Genomic DNA, 25,136 nt, shown 5'->3' with positions numbered 1-25,136 from the left:
CCAGCATGGTGCTGCTTGATTGGCCCCCCTCAGCGGACTCTGAGCTCCAGGACCCCGAGGTCCGTGCTCTCTGCCTCGGGCAGAGCCACGTTCTGCAGTTTTGTCCATGGTGGCCGCTATCCTGTGGACAGTGCCTGCCAGGTTCGAGACTGTGTGGATCATTTGCTTGGTGCTGCATGTCGAGGTCATATATGCCCGGCTGATGGGAAAGGTCCGTGGGAGCTGGGAAGACTGCTGCTCCCCGGGCTTCCAAAGGGCGCAGCGGCAACCGAGCTGGAGCAGCAGCAGCAGCCCAGAACTCCTGGCCCCAAGCAATCCTGCAGTGATAGTAAAATTTGTATCAGGTCGTGAGGATGCTCTCCTTCGGTTTCAACTGGTCACGAATGAGTTCAGTCATCTCCTCATATGACTTGTCCCTGGCGCTCCCGGGTGGCAGCAAATCCCTGACGAGACAGTAAACCTCATCGCCACAACTGGAAAGCAATATCGCCTTATGCTTCTGTCTCAGTGCGTTTGTGTCCTCCGTCAGATCGTTTGCTGTGAAGTAGTACTCGAGCCTTTCCGTAAAGGCCTCCCAATCATTGCCCACGGTAAAATCCTTTAGCGAGCCCAGAGTAGCCATGGCTGCGTGGAGTTCGTCCGCTTCCTCGTCGCCAATGTGATGTATGTAGCACACAAATCATTGACTCCACACGGTCTGGTGTAAGTCTAACTGCTGTGACCTTCGTCCTTTATTGAACAGCTCCAGAGTGCTCCACAGGTGTGGTGGGAAGCCTTTTATACTGCCTCATGCAGGTACTTTCAGGTCTCCCACCACAGCGCCCTCTGTGGTGCACCATTGTACTTATCATACATTTAATGTACCAGAGCAATACACAACAGTCAGAGGTGCCGTCTTACTCATGAGACATTAAACTGAGGTCCCATCTGCTCTCCTGATCCCATGATAACATGTCACAATTTCGAAGAAGAGCAGGGGAGTTATCCCTCAATCAGCATCTCTAAAACAGATTATCTGGTCATTATCGCATTGCTGTTTGTGGGAGCTTGCTGTGCACATATTGGCTACCGCGTTTCCCACATTAAAATAGTGACTACACTTCAAAAAGTACTTCATTGGCTGTAAAACACTTTGGGACGTCCAGAGGTCATGAATGCAAGACTTTTTCTTTCTCCTTAACAACAACAACAACAACAACAACAACTTGTCGTTATATACTGCCTTTAACATAGTAAAACGTCCCAGGGCGCTTCACAGGAGTGCTATAAGATTATTTTTTTTTTACACGAGCCACATACGAAATTATGTCAGACGACGAAAAGCTTGATTAAGGAGCGTCTTCAAGGAGGATAAGAGATGTAGAGAGGCGGAGAGATTTGGGGAGGGAATTCCAGAGCTTATAGCTCAGGCAGCTGAGTGCACCGGTGCCAATGGTGGAGCGATGAAAATTGAGGATGCGAAAGAGGCCAGATTTGGAAGTATGCAGAGATCTCGGAGGGTTGTCGAGCTGGAGGTTACAGAGATAGGGAGGGGCCATGGAGGGATTTGAGAACAATGATGAGAATTTATAAATTGAGGCGCTGCAAAAATACTACCAATCTTCTTCAAATCTTCAAGAGTTCATGCCGCTTTCCTTCCTCAACCCTCAAAGTAGACTCATGCTTGCCGGGTTACTGACAGGTACACCTCTTCTCATTGGAACAGGCTGGGGCCAAGAAAACTCCCAGCCTCAGATTCCCCACGGCCCTGCCCCTCTGACATGATCGACCATGATTGGGGCAGACAGATTTCCTGCCCCAGAAGCCAGCATTGCAGGCCGGGACCCATGTAACCGGGTCCTGATCTATCTCCTGGGCCCTCTACTGGAGTTACCGTGGAAGTCGCTGGAAGAGCTGAGCATTGTCCGGGCCCCTATTTCAATGTTGCCGATATTTTTATAATGGTAAAGCCCTATGTCAACATTTGGCATCATGATATAATTGCAGGCCTCCTGACATTAGGTGGTGCTACTGTGTCAGCTGTCTAGCTCTGCCTATTATTTTGTATTCACAATTGGATCTCCCACCTTAACAGAAACTGTGGAGGCAATTTTAACCTAACCCACCCGCGAAACGCTGGTTTTACTCTCCATTGAAGTCGGGTAAGGTTACAATTGCCCCTCTGAGTCTGCTGCTTTCGATCATGGTCTTGCTTCTCCGGTCTGTCTCTCGGCCCCATTCCCACTTTTATCATCGGCATCTCTGCTGGTTCTTGGCCACTTCAGGTCCTGCTCCTTCCCCATAAGCTCTGTGCTGCTTTATCCCTGCTCCAATGCCAACTCTCCCTACTTTAAGCCAGCTTATGTCCCATTGCCTGAACTTTGTCTGGGTTGTTTTAGGCCCCGCTGCTGCTCCTCCCCTTGGTTTTGCCAGCTCGAGGCTGCTTGAGACCCTTTTTGTGCTTCTTCCCTGCTCTTAGGTCCCCTCCCTTGGTTGCAGCAATTTGCTATTTAGACCCTGTTTCCCTCTGCAATATGCCCCAAGGCTGTTTGTTATTTTGGACCTGCTTTCCCCACCCCACCCCTGAGATTGTCCACCACCTGCTCCCTTTGCTGGGCTCCTGCTTCTTAAAGTGCTTATGGTGATAGAAACAGAATATAATGTTCAAAAAGAACAACACATGGCTGATTTTCCAGTACTGAGAAAGTTGCAAAGAAAAAAGGTGTTCATTAAGGGACAGGAGAAAGGGAGCCAAGATGCAAGCCTTTGCCACCAAGCTGCTGGGGGAAGGGAAGGGATGCACAGTGAGGGTTGAAATGACTAGGGGTCCATTGAAGGGGATATGGATCAAGGAATTTGAGTGGGGGCTCATGGGTGATGAAGTGACAGAATGGCAGCTGAAGGGGATGGTTGTGGAAGGGGAGATGGTACATGATGAGGATGGAGGAGGTAAGATCGGGGTTTGGGGGGGAGAAGGGGTCAGAGGGGGAATGAGTGACATGGGAAGTGAAGGGGAATAAGGGGTCTGGGCGGATATAGAGTGGGTAACGCAAAAGAAAAGTGGTCAGGGATGCGACGCAAGCAAAGGGATGGGAACGTGGGAAGGGGTTGGCTGGAGGCTGTGGGAAGGGGAAAGCGGCCTGCGATGCAGTGGCAGTGGAAGCAACAGGGACAGGTGAAGCAGTGGAGGATGTGAAGGCTGCAATTCTACCCTGCACGTGGCACTGCAAACGCGCAACTTACAGCCCTTCACAGCTCTGCTGTCTGGCATATAATCCACCACCTCCCTCCCTAAAGCAAATGAGAAAAATAGGGAGAACGAGGCAGATGAACACAGCAAGAGAAACAAGAAAAGAGAGAAATACAATTAGAAGAGGAGAGACACAGCGGGGAAACAGGAACATGAGCACGATGAAGACATGTCTGCAAAGCTCAGTACACCCTCATACGGTGTATTTGCCCTTAAGGTAATTAAGAATCTATGCAGCAATCCAAAGTGCGGAGACAGTCATTTTAATGTTTGTTATTCTAGGTACTAATGACTGTATCTAATTTAATTTATAGATGCATAGGGCAGAAATTCCACGGCGTCATTGCACCCGAGGAATTGTGGTGGAATGGGACTTCTATCCACCGCTGCCACCTGCCATCGACCATGTCAAAATGTCACGTGTGGGGTCAATTAAATATTCGGGTAAGTGGCACCTGTGCCAATAGTGATGCAATTGAGGTGCCCATTCTATGGAGGAGGGGGAGCTTGGAGCAGCGAGGAGTGGGGCTGGGGGGCGGGGTGGGGGAGACCTGTATTTGGCTCAAGAGAAAGATAACTAAAAATGATTTTATCTATCTCCCTCAACTTCTGATTGTTGTTTTCTTCTTTGTGAGGGCCGGAATGGGAACGGATTCCCACTCTCAACAGATGTCGGTCTCGCTGGGCCTATCAAGGGCGCTTTGAGTGGAATTCCCACCAAGCACTGGAGCTAACACAGTTTAGCATGGGCATAAGAGTTACCCAGGATCCAGGAAGATGATTTTCTGAAAAACAAAGCAAGAAAGAAAGAAAGACTTGTATTTATATAATGCCTTTCACTACCTCAGGACATTCCAAAGTGCTTTACATCTGCAATATATTTGCTTCATGAGTTCTTTGCTTAAGAATTCATAACAACACATTGCTACTAAAAACTAGTTGGTTTATCAACAAAGGTTTAACAATCACACTACACATTACCAGTTCATCCACTAGGCTCACAACTGCGTACCTCATCGTGGATGACCTAGACTAAACTGACTAAGGTTTTATTAAGTCTTGTGAACATCATGTGACTGGCTAAGCCACTCACAATGCAACAGCTCGACAAACCTGTGAGCATACTCACAAGTGTATACATTTCAACAGCCAATGAAAGACATTTGAGATGTAGTCACTTATGCTGGGGATGTTAGCCTGAATGAGGATGCTGATGTTGGTCCTCCCAGGGGATTTGTAGGATCTTGTGGAGACATCGTTGGTGATATTTCTCCAGCAACTTGAGGTGTCTACTGTACATGGTCCATGTCTCTGAGCCATACAGGAGGGCGGATATTACTACAGGCCTGTAGACCATGAGCTTGGTGGCAGTTTTGAGGGCCTGGTCTTCAAACACTCTTTTCCTCAGGCGACCGACCACACTCGATCAGTTCCGCTGGGCAGACCACATAGTCGCATGCCAGACACGAGATTCCCAAAGCAAGTGCTCTACTCGGAGCTCTTTCATGGCAAATGAGCCAAAGGTGGGCAGCAGAAACGCTATGTGGACACCCTCAAAGCCTCCCTGATAAAGTGGCAATATCCCCACTGACACCTGGGAGTCCCTGGCCTAAGACCGCCCTAAGTGGAGGAAGTGCATCGGAGAGGGCGCTGAGCACCTCGAGTCTCATCGCCGAAAGCATGCAGAAATCAAGCGCAGACAGCGGAAAGAGCGTGCGGCAAACCTGTCCCACCCACCCCTTCCCTCAACGACTATCTGTCCCACCTGTGACAGAGTCTGTGGCTCTTGTATTGGACTGTTCAGCCACCAAAGAACTCACTTCAGGAGTGGAAGCAAGTCTTCCTCGATTCTGAGGGACTGCCTATGATGATGATGATGATAGGAAAAACCCATCCAATCTGCGCACAGCAAGCTCCCACAAACAGCAATGTGATAATGACCAGATAATCTGTTTTCGATATGTTGCTTGAGGGATAATTATTGGCCAGGACACAGGGGAGAATGGGGTGGAAACCCAATGGATCAGACCTCTTCCCCAAATTACAACCCCCACCTCCCCTCCCTAGAATTATGGCGGCATTCCACTCTTCAGCTGTATGGAATTTCTATCCCTGCATATTCCAGGCAACAATTTTTCTTCTGCTTCAGCTGGTAACTTCACCCATGACGGTTTTCTGTTTTTTTTAGGAAGCAAAACCTCGGGAGGAGATCAACCCTGAACAATCAGAGATTTTCCAGGAGAGCCTTCATGCGGCCTTCCAGACGTAAGTCTATTACTGTACGACACGAGTCTTTTTGGATCAATAGAGAATGCTGTGTGGTGACAGACATTAAAGGCAAGATAACAAGAAATGTACAGTGACCTCCTTATGGTTGCACAGAATCTATTTATTTCCCAAGCTCTTATTAAAACAATAAACACTTAAAAGAAATCATTTTCATTTGAAAATGTAAAGACTTAAAAATACAAATGTTGTTCACTGCTGAATAATTGCGCCTGCCCCGACTGCCTTCATTATTGTTTCTGCTAATTTATTTTTCAAGAGATAATTATTTTAAGAAAGGTTGTTGAAATAATCAATTAGTGTTGTGCAGCTTTCAGGTATATTTTGCTACTTTTATGGACCTAGTGCTAATTACACATACATTTTAGAGACAAACAAAGTGAAACCAAGATGGTGAGTTTGATCAATTTGGTTTCCGAAACTTTCATACAAATCACATGTGTTTGTATCAGTGAAAAACAGCAACCCAATAAGGACACAATTGCAATAATATTTTCATGGCCCCGATTTTAACCTCGGGTGAATTGAGGGCGGCTGAAAGTTCTCCATGGACTCGATGGTGTCAGGCCTGGCCGACTTTAACTGCCGGGATTCATTTTAGGAACAGGAGTAGGCCATTCAGCCCCTCGAACCTTTCCACCATTTAGTTAGATCATGGCTGATCTGCATCTTAACTCAATTTACCCGCCCTGGTTACACTTCCTCCCCTTTCTATATTCCAGCCCCCTTGGATTAAAGGCCAACATTCCATTAGTCTTTTTGATTACTTTCTGGACCTGTGCACTAGCTCTTAGTAATTTGTGTACATGACACCCCATTTCCTTTGCTCCATCACAGGTCCTAGTTTCTTTCCATTAAGAAAATATTTTCTTTTATCTTCCTCAGATCCTAAGCGGATGATCTTACAGTTCCTCACGTTGAACTCTGTCTGCCATTGTTTTGCCCACTCACTTAGTCTTGTCTATATTCTTTTATAACTTTCCTCTTTCATCTATACAACTTACTGTGCCTCCTAACTTAATGTCATCTGCAAACTTGGATAAACAGGTGTGACGTCCAAAATCCGGAAACCTCGGGAGCGAGACCATTCCGGATTCCGGGTATTTGCAGATTTCGGGACACCTTTGCCTGGGCCGAGGTAGGTAGGGGATGGGGGTTGGTTGGGCCAGGTCGATCAGGCTGTCGGAGATAGGGGAGGGGGTTCGGTCGGGCCAAGGTAGGTAGGGGAGCGGCGTCGTTGGGGCCATCGGAGGTCGGGGGGGTCGGTCAGGCCGGGTCGGTTGGGCCGTCGGAGGTCGGGGGGGGGGGGTCGGTCGGGCTGAGGTAGGTAGGGGAGGGGGGTCGGTCGGGTCACCGGAGGTCGGGGGTGGGGGGAGGGTTGGTCGGGCCGCCGGAGATCGGTTGGACTGCTGAAGGGGGGCGGGGGCGTGGTCAGTCGGGCCAGCAGACGTCTGGGGGAGGGGTCGTTCAGGCCACTGGAGGTCAGGGGGGTTCGGTCAGGCTGTGGTAGGTAGGGGATGGGGGTCGATCAAGCCACCGAAGGTTGGGAGGGGGAAAGGGGGGGTCGGTCAGCACTGGGGAGGTGGGGAGGGGGGTCGGTCGGGCCGCCGGAGGTTGGGGAGGGGGTTGCTCGGGTCGGTCGGACTGCCGGAGATCGGTTGGGCCACTGTAGTTCGGTGGGGTGGGGGTTGCTCGGGCCGCCGGAGGTCGCTCGGGCTGAGGTAGGTCGGGTCGAGGCTGGGGAGAGATCGGGCCGAGGCAGGGGATGCCGGAGGCTGGAGGAGGTCATGTCGAGGCCGGTGGTGGGGACGGGACAAAGGTCGGGCCAAGGTCAGGGGAGGTTGGGCCGAGGCCAAGGGAGGTCGGGCCGCTGGAGGTCGGGGGGCAGGGGGAGGCTGGGCCGTCGGGGGTGAGTGGTTGGGTCAGGTCGTGTAGCCGGAGGTTGGGGTAGGTCAGGCCAAGGCCCGGGGGGAGGGGGGGGAAGGTCAGGCTGAGGCTGGGGAGGCGGGGAGGTTAGGCCGGGGTAGGCTGGACTCGGGGGAAGTTGGGCCGAGGCAGGGAGAGGTTGGGTTGGGGATGGTCGGCCGGCCAAGGCGGGGGAGTTCGGATTTCAGAACATTTTGCGGTTTCTAGATGATCCCGCCACAGATCGGCCTGGTGTCCGAATTGTGGAACATTACAGATTACGGAACTCTGGATTTTGGATGTCGCACCTGTACAACTCTATTTCTTCATCCAAGTCATTAATATATATGATGAAAAGCTGAGGCCCCAGTATAGATCCCTGAGGAACATTACTTGTCACATCGTGCTATTCAGGGAAAAATGTCCTTTAACCCCACTCTCTGTCTTCCACCTCCCAACTATTTACCGACCCATGTCACAAAGTTTTCTCCAATTCCGTGCACTCTCATTTTTGATAATCTCTTATGCGGAACCTTATCAAATGCATTCTGGAAAACATCTAGAAAACATTCATAGACGCTCTCCTATGCACTATGTTGGAGATCTCCTCAAAAAATTCAACTCATTTAGTAGACATGATCCACCCTTAATAATACTATGCTGACTCTTGATCAGCTGATACTTATCCAAGTGATCAGTCACTCTGTCTCTGATGATAGATTCCAGTAACTTCCCCACAATTGATGTTAAGCTGACTGCTCTGTGATTACCTGGTTTCTCTGTCCTTTTCTTCTTCAATAATGGAGTGACATTCACAATTTTCTAATCGAAAGGCACAATTTCTGAATCTAGAAAGTTTTGAAAATTATGACTTAACACACCTACAATTTCCTCACCTCTTTCTTTAATGCCTTGGTGTGGAAACTATCAGGTCCTTGAAATTTGTCTATTTTAAGTCACATTATTTTCTCCAATACCTTGTTATTACATATATTAAATTTACTGAGTTCCTCCCCTTGACTTATTTTTAGGTTTGCTTGTATTTTGTCTTTTTCCTCCACTGTGAAAATGGATATAAGTTACACATTTAACAAGTATGTCATTTCCTTATTATTCACTATAGTCTCGCCTGCATCTGTCTTTAATTTCCCCTTTACCACTCTCTTTTACTATATTTATAAAAACCTTTGGTGTTAGCTTTGCTATCCCTTGCAAGTTTTCTTTTCTATTCCTTTTTGCACCTCTTCTGGCTTTCTTTCTATCCCTTCATTGCTTTTTATAGCTCTTCCAGTCTGCTATATTTCCACTTTTCCTCGCATTTGTGTGAGCCTTTCCCTTTAGCTTGATTTGGTCCCTTACCTCATTGTTGACTTCGGTTGCTTAACGACACAAGTGGAGCCTTTGCCTTTTAGCGATATGTGCTGGTTTAATATCGTACCAAATGGTTCTTTGAGTACTTCCCACTGTGTGTTTGTATGTTTACCCATTAGCAGTTCAGTACAGTTTACTGCAGTCATTTCTCTTCTCATTCCTTCAAAGTTTGCCTTACTTAAATTTAAAAGCTTTGAGATGTTCCGAGGTTGTGAAAGGTGCTTACATAAACGTTCGTTCTTTTCTTTCTTTCATTAGTGGAAATTTCTCTGGTGGCTCAATCAATTTTTATAATGAGCTGCTGACACACACTCAACTAGGAAAGTCCCAGGTTCACTGTGGGCCTGTACTGAGTTTAGTTGATCTCAATTGTGGCAGTGGTAGGGATGTTACAATTAGCCTGAATGCCCTTGGTTTAGAGAAGGGAAATATAATGTATGCACCAGTGAATCTGCTCATAGGTTTGTAGAGCTGTTGCATTGTGAGTGGCTTAGCCAGTTACGTGATATTCGCAAGACTCAATAAAACTCCAGTCGGTTGGGTCGAGGTCATCCACAATGCGGTATGCAGTTGTGAGCCTCATGGATGAACTGGTAATGTGTAGTTTGATTGTTAAACCTTTGTTGATAAACCAACTAGTTCTTAATGGCAAAGTGTTGCTATGAATTCTTAAGCAAGAACCTGAGAAGCAAATACATTTCATGAAACTTAGCCAGGGTTCCCACTCCTGATCAATGTCCTGTCACCCTTGCTGCAAGTGGATGTTGGATGAAGACAGACTCAGTTGTGACCCCCTTGGGATTGAATAATCTGTTGACAATCATTGCCAAAGCTCACAAATGAATAGTGACCACTTGGGGAAGTAGAAGAGGTGGACTGGTGCCTGTGGGAATGCACATCAGCAAGGAGTCACATTCAGAAAAAAGGGGATGGGTCCAATTGGCAAGGAAGAAAAGCATTGTTTCGCTCTTTCTATTTATAAAGCCCAGGATCCCGTATTCTTTTTTAACAGCCTTCTCAACTTGTCCTGCCACCTTCAAAGATCTGTGTATGTGCACCCCAGGTCTCTCTGCTCCTGAACCCCCATTAAAATTGTACATTCACTGTTCTACCTCTCTTGAGACCCACTCAAATGGCTCAATGCTGCAGTCATGCAATGTCATCTCTAGCTTATCAGCAAAGAAATATTCTCATTCTATACTCAAATTCCCTTAAAAGTTAGACATTTCAAGATAGGTTTTCTGAGTTCAAGCTCACTGGGAGGTACATTGCCTGCTGTGAATATTGGAAAATCGCAAGTACACTGGTTAAGAGTTTCTATCCATTAGATTGATGGAGAATTGTAGCCAGCATGTTTGAGATGTTCCAAAACATGTTTGCAGTGAGCGAATTATTCCACACAGCTTTTCTTTTTCTCTCTTCTCCTGTTCTTCATTCTTTGCTGGGGTACAGTTTCATCTGTGTGTCCAGACAGTGCATCCACTGCACCCAATGTTAATTCTTCCTCCCACTTCCTTCCCATGGGCAAGGATCGACTCAGCTCCTCAGAAAGACTTGCATTTCTATAGCACCATTCATGACCTCAGGACATCTCAAAGTGATTTACAACTAATGAAGTACTTTTTGAAGTGTAGCCACTGTTGTGGGAAATGTGGCTGCTAATTTGTATTTTCAGTTTCCAGCCCTATCCTATTATGAAAATCAGTGTAAGAAAACATTAAAAAGGATTGCAATGTTTATTTACACTTAGTAGAAGTTAAATCCTACCCCAAATCTTCTTTACCCAGTTACACTCCTCTTAGAGATGCCTTTTGATCCATAAACAGCAGCTGAGTGAATTGGATAGATGGTGGCATCAGCATGCCACTGACGTTCCTGTGATTGACAGCAGGACCTTTGTTCCCAAATCACATATGGCACAAAAATACAACTGCAAAAATTCAAATTTGGTGCACAAAATTGCTTGGTGCTTATTTTCAGAACATTTAAAATGCAACAGCAGTGGTCCACTGCAGCTGTAAGTTGATAAGTTTAGCTGAATGTTGACAAGGTGGAATTTGGAACCCATAAAATGATACGTATCTGTGTGTGATGCTTATGAACTGAAACTCTGTATGCTGAACAAAACAGCCACATTTACTCCACAAGTCAGAGGAATTGACAATTGCTTGCACCAAAATGTTCGCCACAAATTGCTCCCGATAGAAGAGAAACTCACTTTTTGACATGCCATCATGCTGGGATCAATTTAGAGGCAGTCTACTTTAGACGGTTACTGGTTACATTAGCAGTTCTGCCAACATAGCTGCTCTATTCTGCTAGTCACGTACCTAAGAAATGCACTTTTTCTTTGTTTGGGTATGCGTGGAGCATCCAACTTATACAGCACCCATTTGTGTATATGGGTGCATTATGCAAACAAAATAAAAGGAAAACTCCCACATATAGATCATAGGCAGTCCCTCGGAATCGGGGAAGACTTGCTTCCATTCCTGAAGTGAGTTCTTTGATGGCTGAACAGTCCAATACGAGAGCCACAGACCCTGTCACAGGTGGGACAGATAGTCGTTGAGGGAAAGGGTGGGTGGGACTGGTTGGCCGCATGCTCTTTCAGCTGCCTGCGCTTGTTTTCTGCACGCTCTTGGCGCTGAGACTCGAGGTGCCCAGCGCCCTCTCGGATGCACTTCCTCCACTTAGGGCGGTCTTGGGCCAGGGACTCCCAGGTGTCAGTGGGGATGTCACCCTTTATCAGGGAGGCTTTGAGGGTGTCCTTGTAACGTTTCCTCTGCCTTTGGCTTGTTTACTGTGAAGGAGCTCCGAACAGAGCACTTGCTTTGGGAGTCTCGTGTCTGGCATGTGAACTATGTGGCCTGCCCAGCGGAGCTGATCGAGTGTGGTCAGTGCTTCTATGCTGGGGATGTTAGCCTGGATGAGGACACTGATGTTGGTGTGCCTGTCCTCCCAGGGGATTTGTAGGATATTGCGGCGACATCATTGGTGATATTTCTCCAGCGACTTGAGGTGTCTGCTGTACATGGTCCATGTCTCTGAGCCATACAGGAGGGCGGTATTACGACAGCCCTGTAGACCATGAGCTTTGGTGGCAGTTTTGGGGGCCTGGTCTTCAAACACTCTTTTCCTCAGGCAGCCGAAGGCTGCACTGGCGCACTGGAGGCGGTGTTGGATCTCGTCATCGATGCCTGCTCTTGTTGATAGGGGGCTCCCAAGATATGGGAAGTGGTCCACGGTGTCCAGGGCTAGAGAACCCTGCCCCCAACTCCCCCCGCGAGCCACCTCATGAAATGTCTTTGACGATGAATTTGACAGTGCCTGAACAACAAGAGTGCGAATCATAGACATCGAAGAGATGTGAAAGATAGTGATCAAATGCCACAAAGAAGGGCAGTGAAAAGCACAAATGGTCACTGTCACGAATGGACAGTGTCTCAGTCGACATATACAGAGTGATGAAGCAGGTTCACTCTGACAGCACTCGTTTCCTCTCCGGCCATGAACATCATGAATTCCTTTGTGAATAATGTCTGCGAATGCATATCGAATGGCACTTCTTGACTGACACGTTACAACAATCGCGTGACCGTCACCTCCAGGGAGGTATACACTGAAGCCCGTCTCCTTCTGCTGGGTGAGTTGGTTGAGCTCCCTACGTCAGAAGGAACAAAGGCTGTCACCCAGCACACCAACTCCAAGCAAATCTCCACAAATGTACTGAAAAAAAGAACCTACTGAGAGCCAGCATTGCAAGCGGAACAGCTCCATCAAACCTGGCTGTACCGATTCAGTGACTGAGCCCAGATTGAGGCAGGAGAAGTAAAAACAAGTCATTATATATCTATTAGATTTGGCTTCCACAGGAGATGGTAGAGATAAGCTTGAGCTATTAAAAGATGATTGGTATAGTTCTCGGCATCCTCAACACTCCCATACCACTCTTTTTATGCTCTGTGTAATAAGAATGGCCATGGTGTAAAATCTGTTAATTTTTCAGTCGAGAGTGTGTTGGAGATACTATGGAGGTCCATTTTCAACTTTGCCATCTGGACACTAACCTGGCGAAGCAGTTCGCCCACCTGTGGTAGAACCTGCCCGATCTTCGCTCCAGGACACCACCCAGGACAATCTGTCCGATCGTTTCCATGCCAACCTTGATGAACACCTTTCTTTCCCCCTGAAATAAGCTGCCTACTTAATCTGCAGTTTTGAGGAACGGAAATGAGAATCATGAAATCATACAACACAGAAGGAGGTAATTCGGCCTATCGTACCTGTGCCGGCTCTTTGAAAGAGCTATCCAATTAATCCCTCTGTTCCGGCTCTTCACCCATAGTGTGCCATATTTTTCTTTTTAAAAATGCCTTTGACGAGTCAAGTTTAAGTGTTGAAGCATCTTCAGCATAAGATTTGGAGGGTCCAACTTTCTATGAGTTTTGAGCTATAACATTGCATTCCTATTTTCTAAAATGTTTTTATTACAGTAAACTAAAATTCTCTCATAAAATAAGTGTCTGCTTGTTTCATTTGGTAGCACTTACTCTTCTGAGTCGGGGGGGTAGAAATTCAGGCCCGCCCAAAACGGGTCGCACCTACTGCTTTTGACTTGTTTTCACCGCCTCTGTGGATGAGGTGGCCTCCTGCGCGAAATTCCGCTCTTTGGCAATTTTTTTGGAGCGGGCCAGAAGCCGGTCATAATGGGGGCGGAAGTGCGGTGGTGCAGACTCGAGAGGGGCGGAAGTGGAGACGGGACGGAGTCTCTGCCGCTGTTAGTCATCAGCCTGGCGCTGATGACGCCCTGACGCGTGTGCGTCACCACGTCTCTCCCCTTTACTTAAAGCGGAGAGCCTTCGCCATTTTAAAATTTCAGTCCACTGGGCCAGCAGGGAGGGTTTCAGCTGGGCCAGCAGCCTGGCACTCAAGAGGGGGGCACCAGGCTGCCTGTTGACGGCCCAGCCGAACCCGGGGGCATAATTGTCGGCCCAGCTTGGCAGTCGGCCGACAAAAAAAAAAACATGGCGGCTGTGGCAGTGTACCATCCTCGTGAATGAGTGCCACACAGCCATGTCGCACACACTTTAAACACAGTGCATTGACAGAAAAAACTGTCAGGGACACTGTGCGGTGAGATGAAGATTTTTGCAGATGAATTTAGATGGAGGTGCGGGAGATCGGCGGTGCGCGCTTCGGTGACGCACTTAGAAGGGGTTGGCAGCAGTGGGACGGAAGTGGGGACCGGTGGAAAAACCCCCGAGATGAATTCCGCTGGCGGCGGCCATTCGACCACAAATCGGCCGCCATTCGACTCCGCAGCTTGGCCGTCGCTTTCCGACGGTAAGAGGCCTTTTCGGGAGGCTGAATTTCAACCGCAGGATGTCTTGGGTACAATTCCCACTCGGCCCTTGACACATAAACTAGGACAACATTTTAGTATTAATAATGATGAGAAATTAAAACTGAAGATATGTCTTCCCCCTTCTTGTAGTTTAAGTGGACATAAAACGTCACATGCATTATTAAAACAAAAGGACAGCGAGATCTTTTGATGTCCTGGTCAACATTCTTCATTCAGCCACACCACCAAAACAAATTAATTGGTGATTCATCTGACTGCTGTTTGTGGGATCTTGCTGTGTGCAAATTGGCTGCTGTGTCACAACATGTCAAAATTAATGATTCTGAAATCAGGTGCCACATACATGCATGTCTTCCCTTTTTGAATGGTTGCAGATCAATATTTTAAAATCAGAAATGTTGAGATACATAACTGTTCCCGCAACAATATAATTTCAATGAAAAGATATATATTTGTTTTATTAATAGATGGCAAATACCAACACTGTTTAATCCTCCAAAAGTTAGGTTACTATATAATACACATACTGCGTTATCCTATATAAAATTATTTTCTAGAAATCATGGACTCATTGTAAAATGACAACAAAAAATATTACATTGCAGTGCAGAAATCCAGTTGCTGAAAGCGCTAGAAAGCCGCAGAGGTGAAGTAATGGCTATGTACGGTGACCTGACTGAAGTCAAACAGCAATACAGTGGTATGCAAGGCCATCGCTGGAAGGTAAGGGCAAGCAACAAGTCTCCTCCTGCAGCTTTCTGTCAACTCTTTTCCCGTGTGCAACATCAGAGCTGGGCCCGAGTGAAGTCTTTCAGCAAGTGAGGAGCAGTTATGTCGCCATGCAAATGAGACAGGCCTGGAGATGTAATGAATCTTCTATCAACCTTTCCTACCAGGGTGACAGCTTGCTTTGAGGAAGGTTGTAAATGCAAGAGAGATTGTGGTATAATTCCTCAGACTGGCATTTCTGCCCCCCAGTCACCATTCGATTATCTTCCAAATTGCTGTGTTTCAGAGAGATAAAGATTTTTTATGGCTTGCTGACTTGAAACAACCAGTACAGCCAGAAAAGCAATGGCAATCCTGCCATGCATAGCAATTTCATTGGTGAAAGACAAGATCTTCATTTATATATTTCAAAACTTACTTAGGACGGGGGGCGGTGGGGGGGTTGGGGGATAATATAAAATGTCATGTTTTGGCATGTAAAATTATCCAAATATATTTCTGCACAAAATTTGTTGGGGGTGTTTAATTTAGAATGTGTTTAATATCCAAAGCCTGCCTGCACCAGTAATCCTGCCTAGAGGTTTTTAAAAGATTACCTCCATTTTTCATATGATGTTAATTTTGGGTTTCAGCAAGCAAAATATAAAATTTGGATTTTTTTTGTTAATTAAAATTTTGTAATTAGAATTAAAATAATTGTCATGCAGCTCAGTGCGTTAAAAATGATATTCAGATATACAAAAGAAGCTCGATGTTGATTCCTGCAGTCTATTTCTTGCTCAAATTTACAACTTTGTAACCTTTAAACGTGCTAAGTAATGTTGCATAAAATCCAAACTACATTTTGGAAAAATCAGCCCACGATTTGTCCATGAAATCCTAGAAGGAAATAAATTAAATAAGGAAATATTGTTCTTCGCACAGTGTTTAAAACAGGAATGCTGGCGCAGTTTTACAAGGACACTTGGCCCTGATTTTAACTTCAGGTAGATTCACCACTCAGACCTGAGTTAAAATTACAGTTGGGTTTCATGATGTCATTGGGTCACAACATGCATACGTAAAGAAGGACCGGGTGTGCTGCCTGCTCAGGAGAGCAGGTTAAAATTGCACATGTTGTGATCATGGTGGCTTTCAGACAGGTATGAGTCAGGGCGATTTTAACTGCCCACCCTCTAGGTTACTGCTGAACGAGTAGGGTTAAAACCACCTGCAATTTTTCCAAAGGAAAGTAAGTGCCTGTTGCAAGTTTAGGGTCTTTCCTTGGATAGGCTTTTGGTACAGTAGTGCTAGTCACTCCCATTGGCAGTCTGAGCATCTTACATTGAGGTGTCTGCCCAATCTCTTAACTATGTGACAGTATTAACTGGAGGGGGATGTATAACAGTAGAATCCCCCTTGTGAACTGAACTCGATATCTGTTTTGCCCACATGCTTCCTCAATTTTTTGGAAGGCATTCCGATAAAACATTTGGTGAGTCAAGGCTAGATGTGAATTTTTGAGCAGCGTTATTGTACAACGAGTAGACTTATAGAGCAACAATTATGATCAGATTCACTTATTTAGTTCAATTGGCATGACTGAGCTTCATGGAATACTATGAAAATAATGAATACGCTCTGCATCCCCACATTAGTGGGTTGACTTACTTGACGTAAACAGAATGAGGGTGAAAGTGGTCGTCACCAGTAGCAGGAAACGGGCTCCTAGCAAATCGATAGCCCATTTCACACCGCCCCTGATCTTTTTCATTGAAGCTATGAGCCTAGCTGCTACTGGTATAGACCAATTTCACCCCCCAATAACTCCTAACTGCCCTGTGCATCTTAGCCTCACTAAATCTCTGAGCCCGGCAATGCTTGACCTTGCAGCATTCTGCTTAAAGACCTGACGGCTTTTGCTGGACCTGACTGTGTGCCTGTTTCTCTGTCTCTGTACCTTTTTAATCTCCCACTATTCATGGGCAGAAGGGAAAGCCTTTGAGACCATCCTTGCTGAGCCGAGACCATTTCCTAGCACAGGCTAATGAACTGCCCATTATTTTGTCTATGGGAAGCAGTATCAAAACTTAGCTCATTAGCAGTATAAACAACCATGATTTTGGTGTCTTTTTTTAAAACTTGTGTTGGTTAAAGACCCAACATTTAAAAGTAACTCTTTTTACCAAGTTATTTTTGTGGAAGAATGGTATAAGAACAATGTGTGACAGTGTCCTTGTATCAGGGTTAGAACTTAAAGAAGAGGGCCTAGACATTCGAGTAGGCCAGAAACCTACCAGTGTCACTGCGAGCTGAAGTTAACAACCGCCCGCAATTATAGCGCAAGCAGCAGGGGCATTTTGATGCTGCCTACCGATTAACATTAGTGCAGCGCAAAACCTGGAGTGCAACAGTCTTTTTCTGTTGGTAGTCTCAGCAGGAGGCTCAGTGTAATGTGGTCGTAGCATCCCTGGAGCAAGGCAGCGATCTCTTAAAGTTAGCCTGTCATTTTAGAAAACAGTCTCGAGCCCTTAAAGGGGAACTGTCTTCTAAAATGAAAAAAATTCAAACCACATAAAAATAGGCAGTTTTTAGTTCTTAGAGCTCAACTGCCTTCTGAAAAAAACATAAAAAATTATTCTGAAATGGCAGTCTTCAGCTCTTAAAGCTGAACTGCCTTCTGCATGTAAAAAAAAATGGTAAAAGTGCTTCAGTGCTAATACAAATGGCTCAGCAAGCCAGGAAAGGGGCACCAGGGGTCTCATACGCAGCACTCCAGATTTGTTTAGGGGTCAACACTGCAAAAGAGGTCCTGCATCCACAGAGGCCAGGAGGCCCTCCAGAAAGAATTATGTGGGACCATATCACTGAGCAGTGTCACCCCCACGACCCGGCCCAAAGAAGCTTCATGACCTCAGACCAGTGGTCAACTAACTGCACCACTAGCCTCACACACCACTGATTGCACGACCGCACCCCACCTCCCCCCCAACCGCCCCATCACTCACGTACCAACAATCTGCACCAATCACGAGGCACACCTCACATTCCTAGCTTCACCTCACCCGCTTGGAGGAGATGGTGATGGCCATTCTTGGCAGGGGCATGGCTGAACCCTTGGCCAGCAGCGGGGTTGAAAGGAAACAAGATGCTGCTATCCTCATACATCATCCTCATCTTCTTCCAGCAAACCAGTGTTAACGGCTGGCATTCAGGTATGGAATTTTTAGGCCTAAGGCTTTGAAATTGTACCGTGAAATTATAGATATGAGCACTTAATGTATCACCTGAAATTTATATCTCATCTAAGTATAATACCTCTAACAAAATGATAGAGAGAGGAATTTTAATGAATATGTTTAGGAATTCTGTCTGCTGTGTCACAGTATATTGTTATCTGTTTAAGGTGTTTTTATAAGTGGGTTTTACTGCACCTCCTAATGCAAGCAGTATTTTTTTCATTGCATTCTAATCATGTACTTACACAAAGTGTTCCACTTAGGTTGAATGGTTAGGCACACCTCAGCCTGTCCAAATCCAACTGAAGTGTCTGCGGGGTGTGAAGGACAAATTGCCCAAAGGACAGTACATCCTCAGGATTTCCTTGTACCGCTGGCTTGGGGGCCATTCTCTCCAGTGGTCTAATTCAAAAGATCAGGACTGGGCAGGAACAACTCTACCAGTCTACCATGATGGGAACTTTTACAACATCGAACTACGTTTCAACCAAAGCATTGCTGTGGTAAGCAATAGTCTCATTTTAAAATGCTTACTTTATGGAAGAAGTGAAAACAATGATGTCAGCAAGTATTTCCTTTTCTGGTTTGCTGCACTACAGACTGGGAGACATGTGTTTGGAAGATTCACACTCAGATGTTTCTCAAACAATGAGTTACTGTTCTTGGTTGGGAGATCAGAGAAGTTCAGGCGCTGTGCTTTAACGAAGAAAAAAGGGGCAAAATTGCCTCTTTTTATAGCCCCGTAATTGCCTCCAGAGGGGGCACTAACGGGATGCAAGACAATTCTCGCGGGGGAAATTGCCCCTTGAAGCTGACACGAGCGGCTGTCAATGCCAGCTTCATGGGTCACTCATTAAAGAGGAGGGCGGCAGCGCCCAGGGCAACCATCTTTTTTTGTCGGCTGACTCTCGGTTCAGCTCAACGATGGCGGCCCTAGCGTGGTCCGGCCCACCATCATGCAGCCCGACACACCGTCTTGGGTGCTGGGCTGCAGGCCCGGTCCCACGGTTGCCCTAGTGATCTAGTAGAGGCCATCAGAGACCGTGCAGAGTGCGCAGTGGCCCTCCCCTTTAACCGAAGCGGAGCAGCGTTGAAGCGCGTCAGTGCTACATGGAGCATCGGTGTATCGTTTCTATCAGTGCCCCAGTAGCGCCCCCGCTTACTGCCCCCAAAGGAAGTGGAGCGCGCGAGTTTGTACTCCGCTTCTTTTGAGAGGCAGTAAGGGCAATTCCGCGGTGGGACTTCTACACCGGGCGCTAAAAGTCCCGGTCCCAGAAGGTAACTGCCCCCTATCGGGGCGCAGGCCAATTTCACCCCCAAAGTGTGTATTTTAAAGGGTTCTGTCCTGGGTTGTACTTTAAGTTCTCCTCCTCCATGTTAAAGGCAGAGACTGTAGAGATATTTGCCTTGCCTCTCCCTCTTAGTCTTCTCAGCTGGATCTCTCAGTGAGTAGCTCATGGGAATACAAAGTGGAGACAATAGAGATAATGATACCCATAGAAACGAAGTGAATTCTATTGCCTCAAAGCATCATCATCATAGGCAGTCCCTCGAAATCGAGGAAGACTTGCTTCCACTCTAAAAGTGAGTTCTCAGGTGACTGTACAGTCCAATACGGGAATTACAGTCTCTGTCACAGGTGGGATAGACAGTGGTTGAAGGAAAGGGTGGGTGGAGAGTCTGGTTTGCTGCACGCTCCTTCCGCTGTCTGCGCTTGTTTTCTGCATGCTCTTGACAACGAGACTCAAGGTACTCAATGCCCTCCCGGGTGCTCTTCCTCGACTTAGGGTGGCCTTGGGCCAGGGATTCCCAGGTGCCGGTGCGGATGTTACACTTTAACAAGGAGGCTTTGAGAGTGTCCTTGAAACGTTTCCTCTGCACACCTGAGGCTCGCTTGCCATGTAGGAGTTCCGAGTAGAGCGCTTGCTTAGGGAGTCGCGTGTTGGGCATGCAGACGATGTGGCCTGCCCAACGAAGCTGGTCGAGCGTGGTCAGTGCTTCGATGCTGGGGATGTTGACCTGGTCGAGACTACTGACTTTGGTGCGTCAATCCTCCCAGTGGATTTGCAGGATCTTGCGGCAGCCCCATTACAGCAGTCAAGCCTTGAAAAATGTTCCCATATATGGGATGGGTCTTCTCGCACCTCTTTCATATTCTGGGTAGGACGCAAGACAAAGCTTGCTATGTGAGAGACAACACCTTTCTAATCACTAGCCTGCAATCTATTTGCATTACAGCCTTGAATTTTATCAGAAACATTATTGATCCTCTGAATGCTCCTCTGTGGTTCTTTCTAAACTCTAAATCTGCCATTCCAATTCACTGTTCTTCCCCCTGAAACCCCACTGTGTTGAAATCAAGGCTGATTGCCCAGTCACCTATTCTAACTCATTTATTTAAGTCCTGAAAACTTTGGAAGTTCTCTCAATCATTACATCCTCCTACACATTCCAAGTACTTGAAACCCAAGCTTGGTGCCACCCGATTTACCTTGAATTTCTCTTCTACTCTTCTTCCATGTTAGCGGGATCCTGCTAAATAGAACTAGTTGCTCACTTGGAGGATAAACACTGACACAGACTGTTTGGGCAGAATGGCACGTCTTTGTGTTGCAACATCTATATATTTTGATGGTAGTTCTTGACAATTCACTTGGATTGTACTTTTTTAATTAAGTCATTGGAATTTCAGCCATTGTAGGTAACATATGTACGCGCCCTATCCTCATTGTGCAATGTGTGAGTTTGGCTAATTCTTGGGCCAGATTGATGTATTGAGCAGTGCATTACAGTACGGTGAACACTGGTGAGGAAGAATTGAGTGGACCAGGCCTGCCCTGCAGAAGCACATCTGTTTTTACATAATCACAGGGCAAGATTGACAATGGCTGTATAGAAGATCATGGGCTAGAACTTCCACTTTTGTGCTGATCGCCCAAAAATGGGCGTTATTTCCGGTGTGGGCGTTAAAGAAGGGTTTTCAGATCGCCGGCTTCCGCCCATTCTCAAAACACCTAGTTTACATTTTTGAAAATGGCCGTTACCGTGAGCGATATCAAATGGGTGGTAATGTTAAATTTTTTTGACCTTCTGCCGCAAAATGTGGCCATCTTTAGCAACGGCATGGCAACGCTCGATTCCTGCAATTCTGGAGGTCAAGGGTCACCATGACATGCGCAGAAGAGGAGACAGAGAGAGAGGGAGCTCAGAGGGACTGAAGGCGTGGTTGGGTGTGGTGTGGCTGCTTTGGGAGGATGGAGGGAGACATTAGAGCTTCACAGCAACTAGGCAAACAATAAGTAGCTGTTACCAGCCACATATTTGACCGAATTTGCTCTATAATGGAGAGAGAGGAGGAGGTATCACAGCAAGCTGTGGGGACTGATGCTGGGAGAGGAGCACATTGGCGGTCGCAAAAGAGCCCAGAGATTCTCGGATGAGGCAAATGCCTCCCTCCTGCAGAAGGTCGAGTTACACTGGGGCGATTTGACATAAGGAGGGCATGGGAAGCCCACCCCAATGGCCTACCAGAGCATATGGACCGAGATAGCAGAGGTGGTCTCGTCGGCGACCAACGAGGTGCGTGAGGGCAACCAATGCCGCAAACGATGGAACGACCTTGTGGGATCCGCAAGAGTATGTATTACATTGACTTATATGTACTTATGTGTTTATATAATTTGATTTGTAACAGTCATGAATGACTATCAGCAGATGTGAGGTCTTGCACTTTTACAGGGAATGTTTTACTCAAAGCCTGCGGTCACGGTGTATGTCTTTAGGTAAAGAATGATAATAATCATAATAATCATGATTACATCTGTTCGTTATGTGTTGTATCAGTCTCTGTGACAGTATCTAGCAATGATACCATGCAATGATCTCATGCCATGTCATCCTGTCACCTTTTACAGAAGAAGCTATCGACGATGAGGTCTGTGCAGAGGCGAACGGGTGGGGGGCCACCAGTCCCCAGCGACATCACAGAGATGGAGGAGCGAGTGCTCGCACTCATGGGGAAGCAACCCGGACAATCACGGATGCATCTACAGACCCTGGAGTGATGCCACGTAAGTAAAGCTTACACCATTGTGTGTTGTAAAGTCAATAGATGCCACACCCACTCATATCTGAACAATCATATATGATCGATGATCTCTCAAAGTGTCATAGAAGTAATGCTGACCTAATGAAAATCATTGCAATGCAGAATGTGTTGATGGTCATGAAATGTGATGTCTGCGATGATTTTGAGAACGGTGGTGCTTTTGTCGTGCATATGCTGTGTGTAGCGCTGGACTCACCTTGTGACCCTAGCACCCCCTTCTCCTCTAATAACCTCATGTGTTTTGCAGCTCAGCCAGCAGAGCGGCCCCAGGCAAGGTCACAGAGGCCAGAAGGTGGGGGAGCGGGGCAGGAGTCGCCAGACGATCCTACATCTGGTGCTGAGGAGCTCCGATTCTCGCCCATCAATCCACTGGGTCTGTTATTGACGGATGTGAGCGTGGACTTCGAGGAACGTGCATCACCACATTCCAGAAGCCATTCCACCCCAAAGCCATCTAGTGGTCCTCCGGTCATTCCTGCCTCCACTCTGGAGGTACCGGCCTCAAGCACCTCTCCACAGGGCACCCCATTTGTCCCCAGGATGGCGCCAAGCCCGCGGAGGTCTCATGGACGCGGCAGGTCTGTTCCACGAGTGCCACATGACAGTGGAGGGATGGTACAGTTGTCCAGGAGGACTGTAGACATTGTGACCAGCTCATTGAAGCATTGGGGGGGCATATCCCAAAAGCTGGCCACCATGACCGAGTACATTCCGCGCATGGCGGAGTCCCTGGATGCGATAGCCAGGAACACTGCTGCCTCAGGCCTCCCAGTGGTCCCCGAATGCAGCACTGCACCCCTACGTTCTGCACCATCACTGCAAATGACAGATGAGGGCAAGTACCAAGATCCTGCTTCTGCATCAGAGAATGTTGCCCCCTCAGCAACTCCCGCTCCCGTACCCGTGCAACGACTGCATTTGCCTTCATCCCCCCCAATGAGGCACCGCCTGAGGAGCTCCTCGGCCAGGCGCCGTGGAGCGAGGAGGGGAAGGGATAGAGATGGGGAGAAGAAGGGAGAGGAGGGAAGGAAAGTGAGGTGCATGTGCACTGGTGATGGCTGTGTTATATCTCCATTTGGGTGTATGCAATTTGTTGCAATGTATGGTGGCTGGGGACCACGCTCCTGCTTTGCCTTTGTATTCTGTGTTGCTGGACATGTTGAACACGTGATTTATGTCAATGGTGGAAAAAGTGGGGTGTGGGCGGGGGTTGGGTGTGATTGGCTGTGATACTTATGATTTCAGACCAATGTTGGTATTAAACTTTTGTTATTGAACATAACCTTGTTGCGCATTGTCTCAGGTAGCTAGACTGTTATATACTAGTGATTTCTTACCATGAAAGGGATAAATACAACTTAACATCAATCAACGTAAACTTTAAGTGGCACCAAGGTGATGGGCACCATTGATGTCTGAACTGCACACACACAGCAGTGTGTCAGCGTTGTCGCTCACATCAATGCTCTTTCAGGCAAATCTATCAGCTCTTCACGTAAGAGTGGGATTTAACAAATGCCAGCCACACTGCTGGTGTTTGTTCCGTTAGTTCCACTTTTTGTGGGCGGTTTTTTGAGCGAGCGATATTGTGGGCGATATGTGTGCGAGGTGGTGAAATTGACGATGGCCGATCTCCATGGCCGCTAGTTTGGGTAAATATGCTCTTTATGACAAAAAACAGTGGGCGGGCGTTCATATTGAATCTCGGCGTTAATTCCGTGCGGAAAGTAGTGCTGGGCGATATGGACGTTGATTTCGCCCATTCTGCTGATTCCGCCCCCAAAAATTGGGCGGGCGGTAATATTTTTTCCCGGCGTTAAACACATGGGGAAAATAGTGCTTGGCGAGAAGTCTCCTAAAAGAGCCCGTCAGTTTCCATTTTGTGCCTAAATGGGGGATATATGAGCGTTATACGTCATTTCAGTGGTAAAATGGGCGTTAATTGGGCGTTAAGCAGTAAAAAAAAATGGAGTTTCTAGCCCTATGTCCTGATCTTTCTCTCTCAATGGATAAGTATTGATGGCAGCGGTGAGAGATAAAAAAGTGATCGAACAGAAACAATTCACAAATTGCAAGAACTGATCAGATGCTTAAAAGTACATTTTGCATTTCCTGGATAAATCAGTTGGAAATGGCAAAGTCCACAGCATTAATAAACAAATACCATAGCTCCTTCATTCAGTATTGTTTTTCATGGACTTGTGAACTTCAGATTAAGTGAAGCAGACTAACCACTGGTTGGTTCTTTTCTGGGGGTTATGTGGGTAGGCTGGCAGGCAGGCCTAACATTAGCAGCTGTTTCTTTCTTGTGATGGCGTGCTCTACAACCAGACCTAACTGCCCATCCAAGCACCTGTAAAACTCATCCATTGAAGGCAGCCAAATTAGAACAACAGTTAAGACTGGGATGTAAACACAGTCCCTCTATTGTTAGAGCTCTATATTCTTTCCCTTTTATGCTACTTAAAGCACAGGTACATTAAAATTGTTGGCGGCAAAGTCCTGGATTAGAATATGAGCAACTTTACATTTTTCACAACTGAATTGCAGCTTGAGGAGGGGATTATTGAGTTTTATTTTGCTTGCTATAAAGCTATCAGTTTCTGGATAGTTTAAATCACACATTTCATTCCTTATAGCTATATTGCCTTTCACAAATTTCACTCTTAAATCCTTGACACCCTATACACGCCACTACACAGATCTGCTCAGCTTCTTTGCAATGCTTGGCTGCACAGCCGCTCATAATAGCCAACAAAACATTGTATCCTCCATAGCTATTGATAGATGAAAAATGTATTATTCTGGAAGCCATGTAGTGCTGTTTTTTTGGCTTCACTAGGAGTTGAGGGTGGGGTGAGGTGAGGTGGTGGGTACAAAACTTGTTTACAAACAACTTTGATTGTACATTCTAAAATTAGG

At 46.7% G+C, this 25,136-nt stretch overlaps 1 protein-coding gene across 1 annotated transcript in view; it reads left to right on the top strand.

The window, feature by feature from the left end:
- The first annotated feature begins 18,015 nt into the window (after positions 1-18,015).
- The window catches only part of ofcc1 (orofacial cleft 1 candidate 1), a 322,692-nt gene continuing 315,571 nt past the window's right edge, over positions 18,016-25,136 (top strand). The window contains exons 1-2 of the mRNA XM_070880295.1: positions 18,016-18,082; positions 18,383-18,609. Of these exons, the coding sequence (XP_070736396.1) occupies positions 18,016-18,082; positions 18,383-18,609 (294 nt within the window). The remainder of the gene's footprint in view (positions 18,083-18,382; positions 18,610-25,136) is intronic.

Source organism: Pristiophorus japonicus, chromosome 1 (assembly GCF_044704955.1).
Source record: "Pristiophorus japonicus isolate sPriJap1 chromosome 1, sPriJap1.hap1, whole genome shotgun sequence".
Classification (NCBI taxonomy): domain Eukaryota; kingdom Metazoa; phylum Chordata; class Chondrichthyes; family Pristiophoridae; genus Pristiophorus; species Pristiophorus japonicus.
Note: the sequence above shows the minus strand (reverse complement) of the source record. Positions and strands in the feature narration are given on the sequence as shown.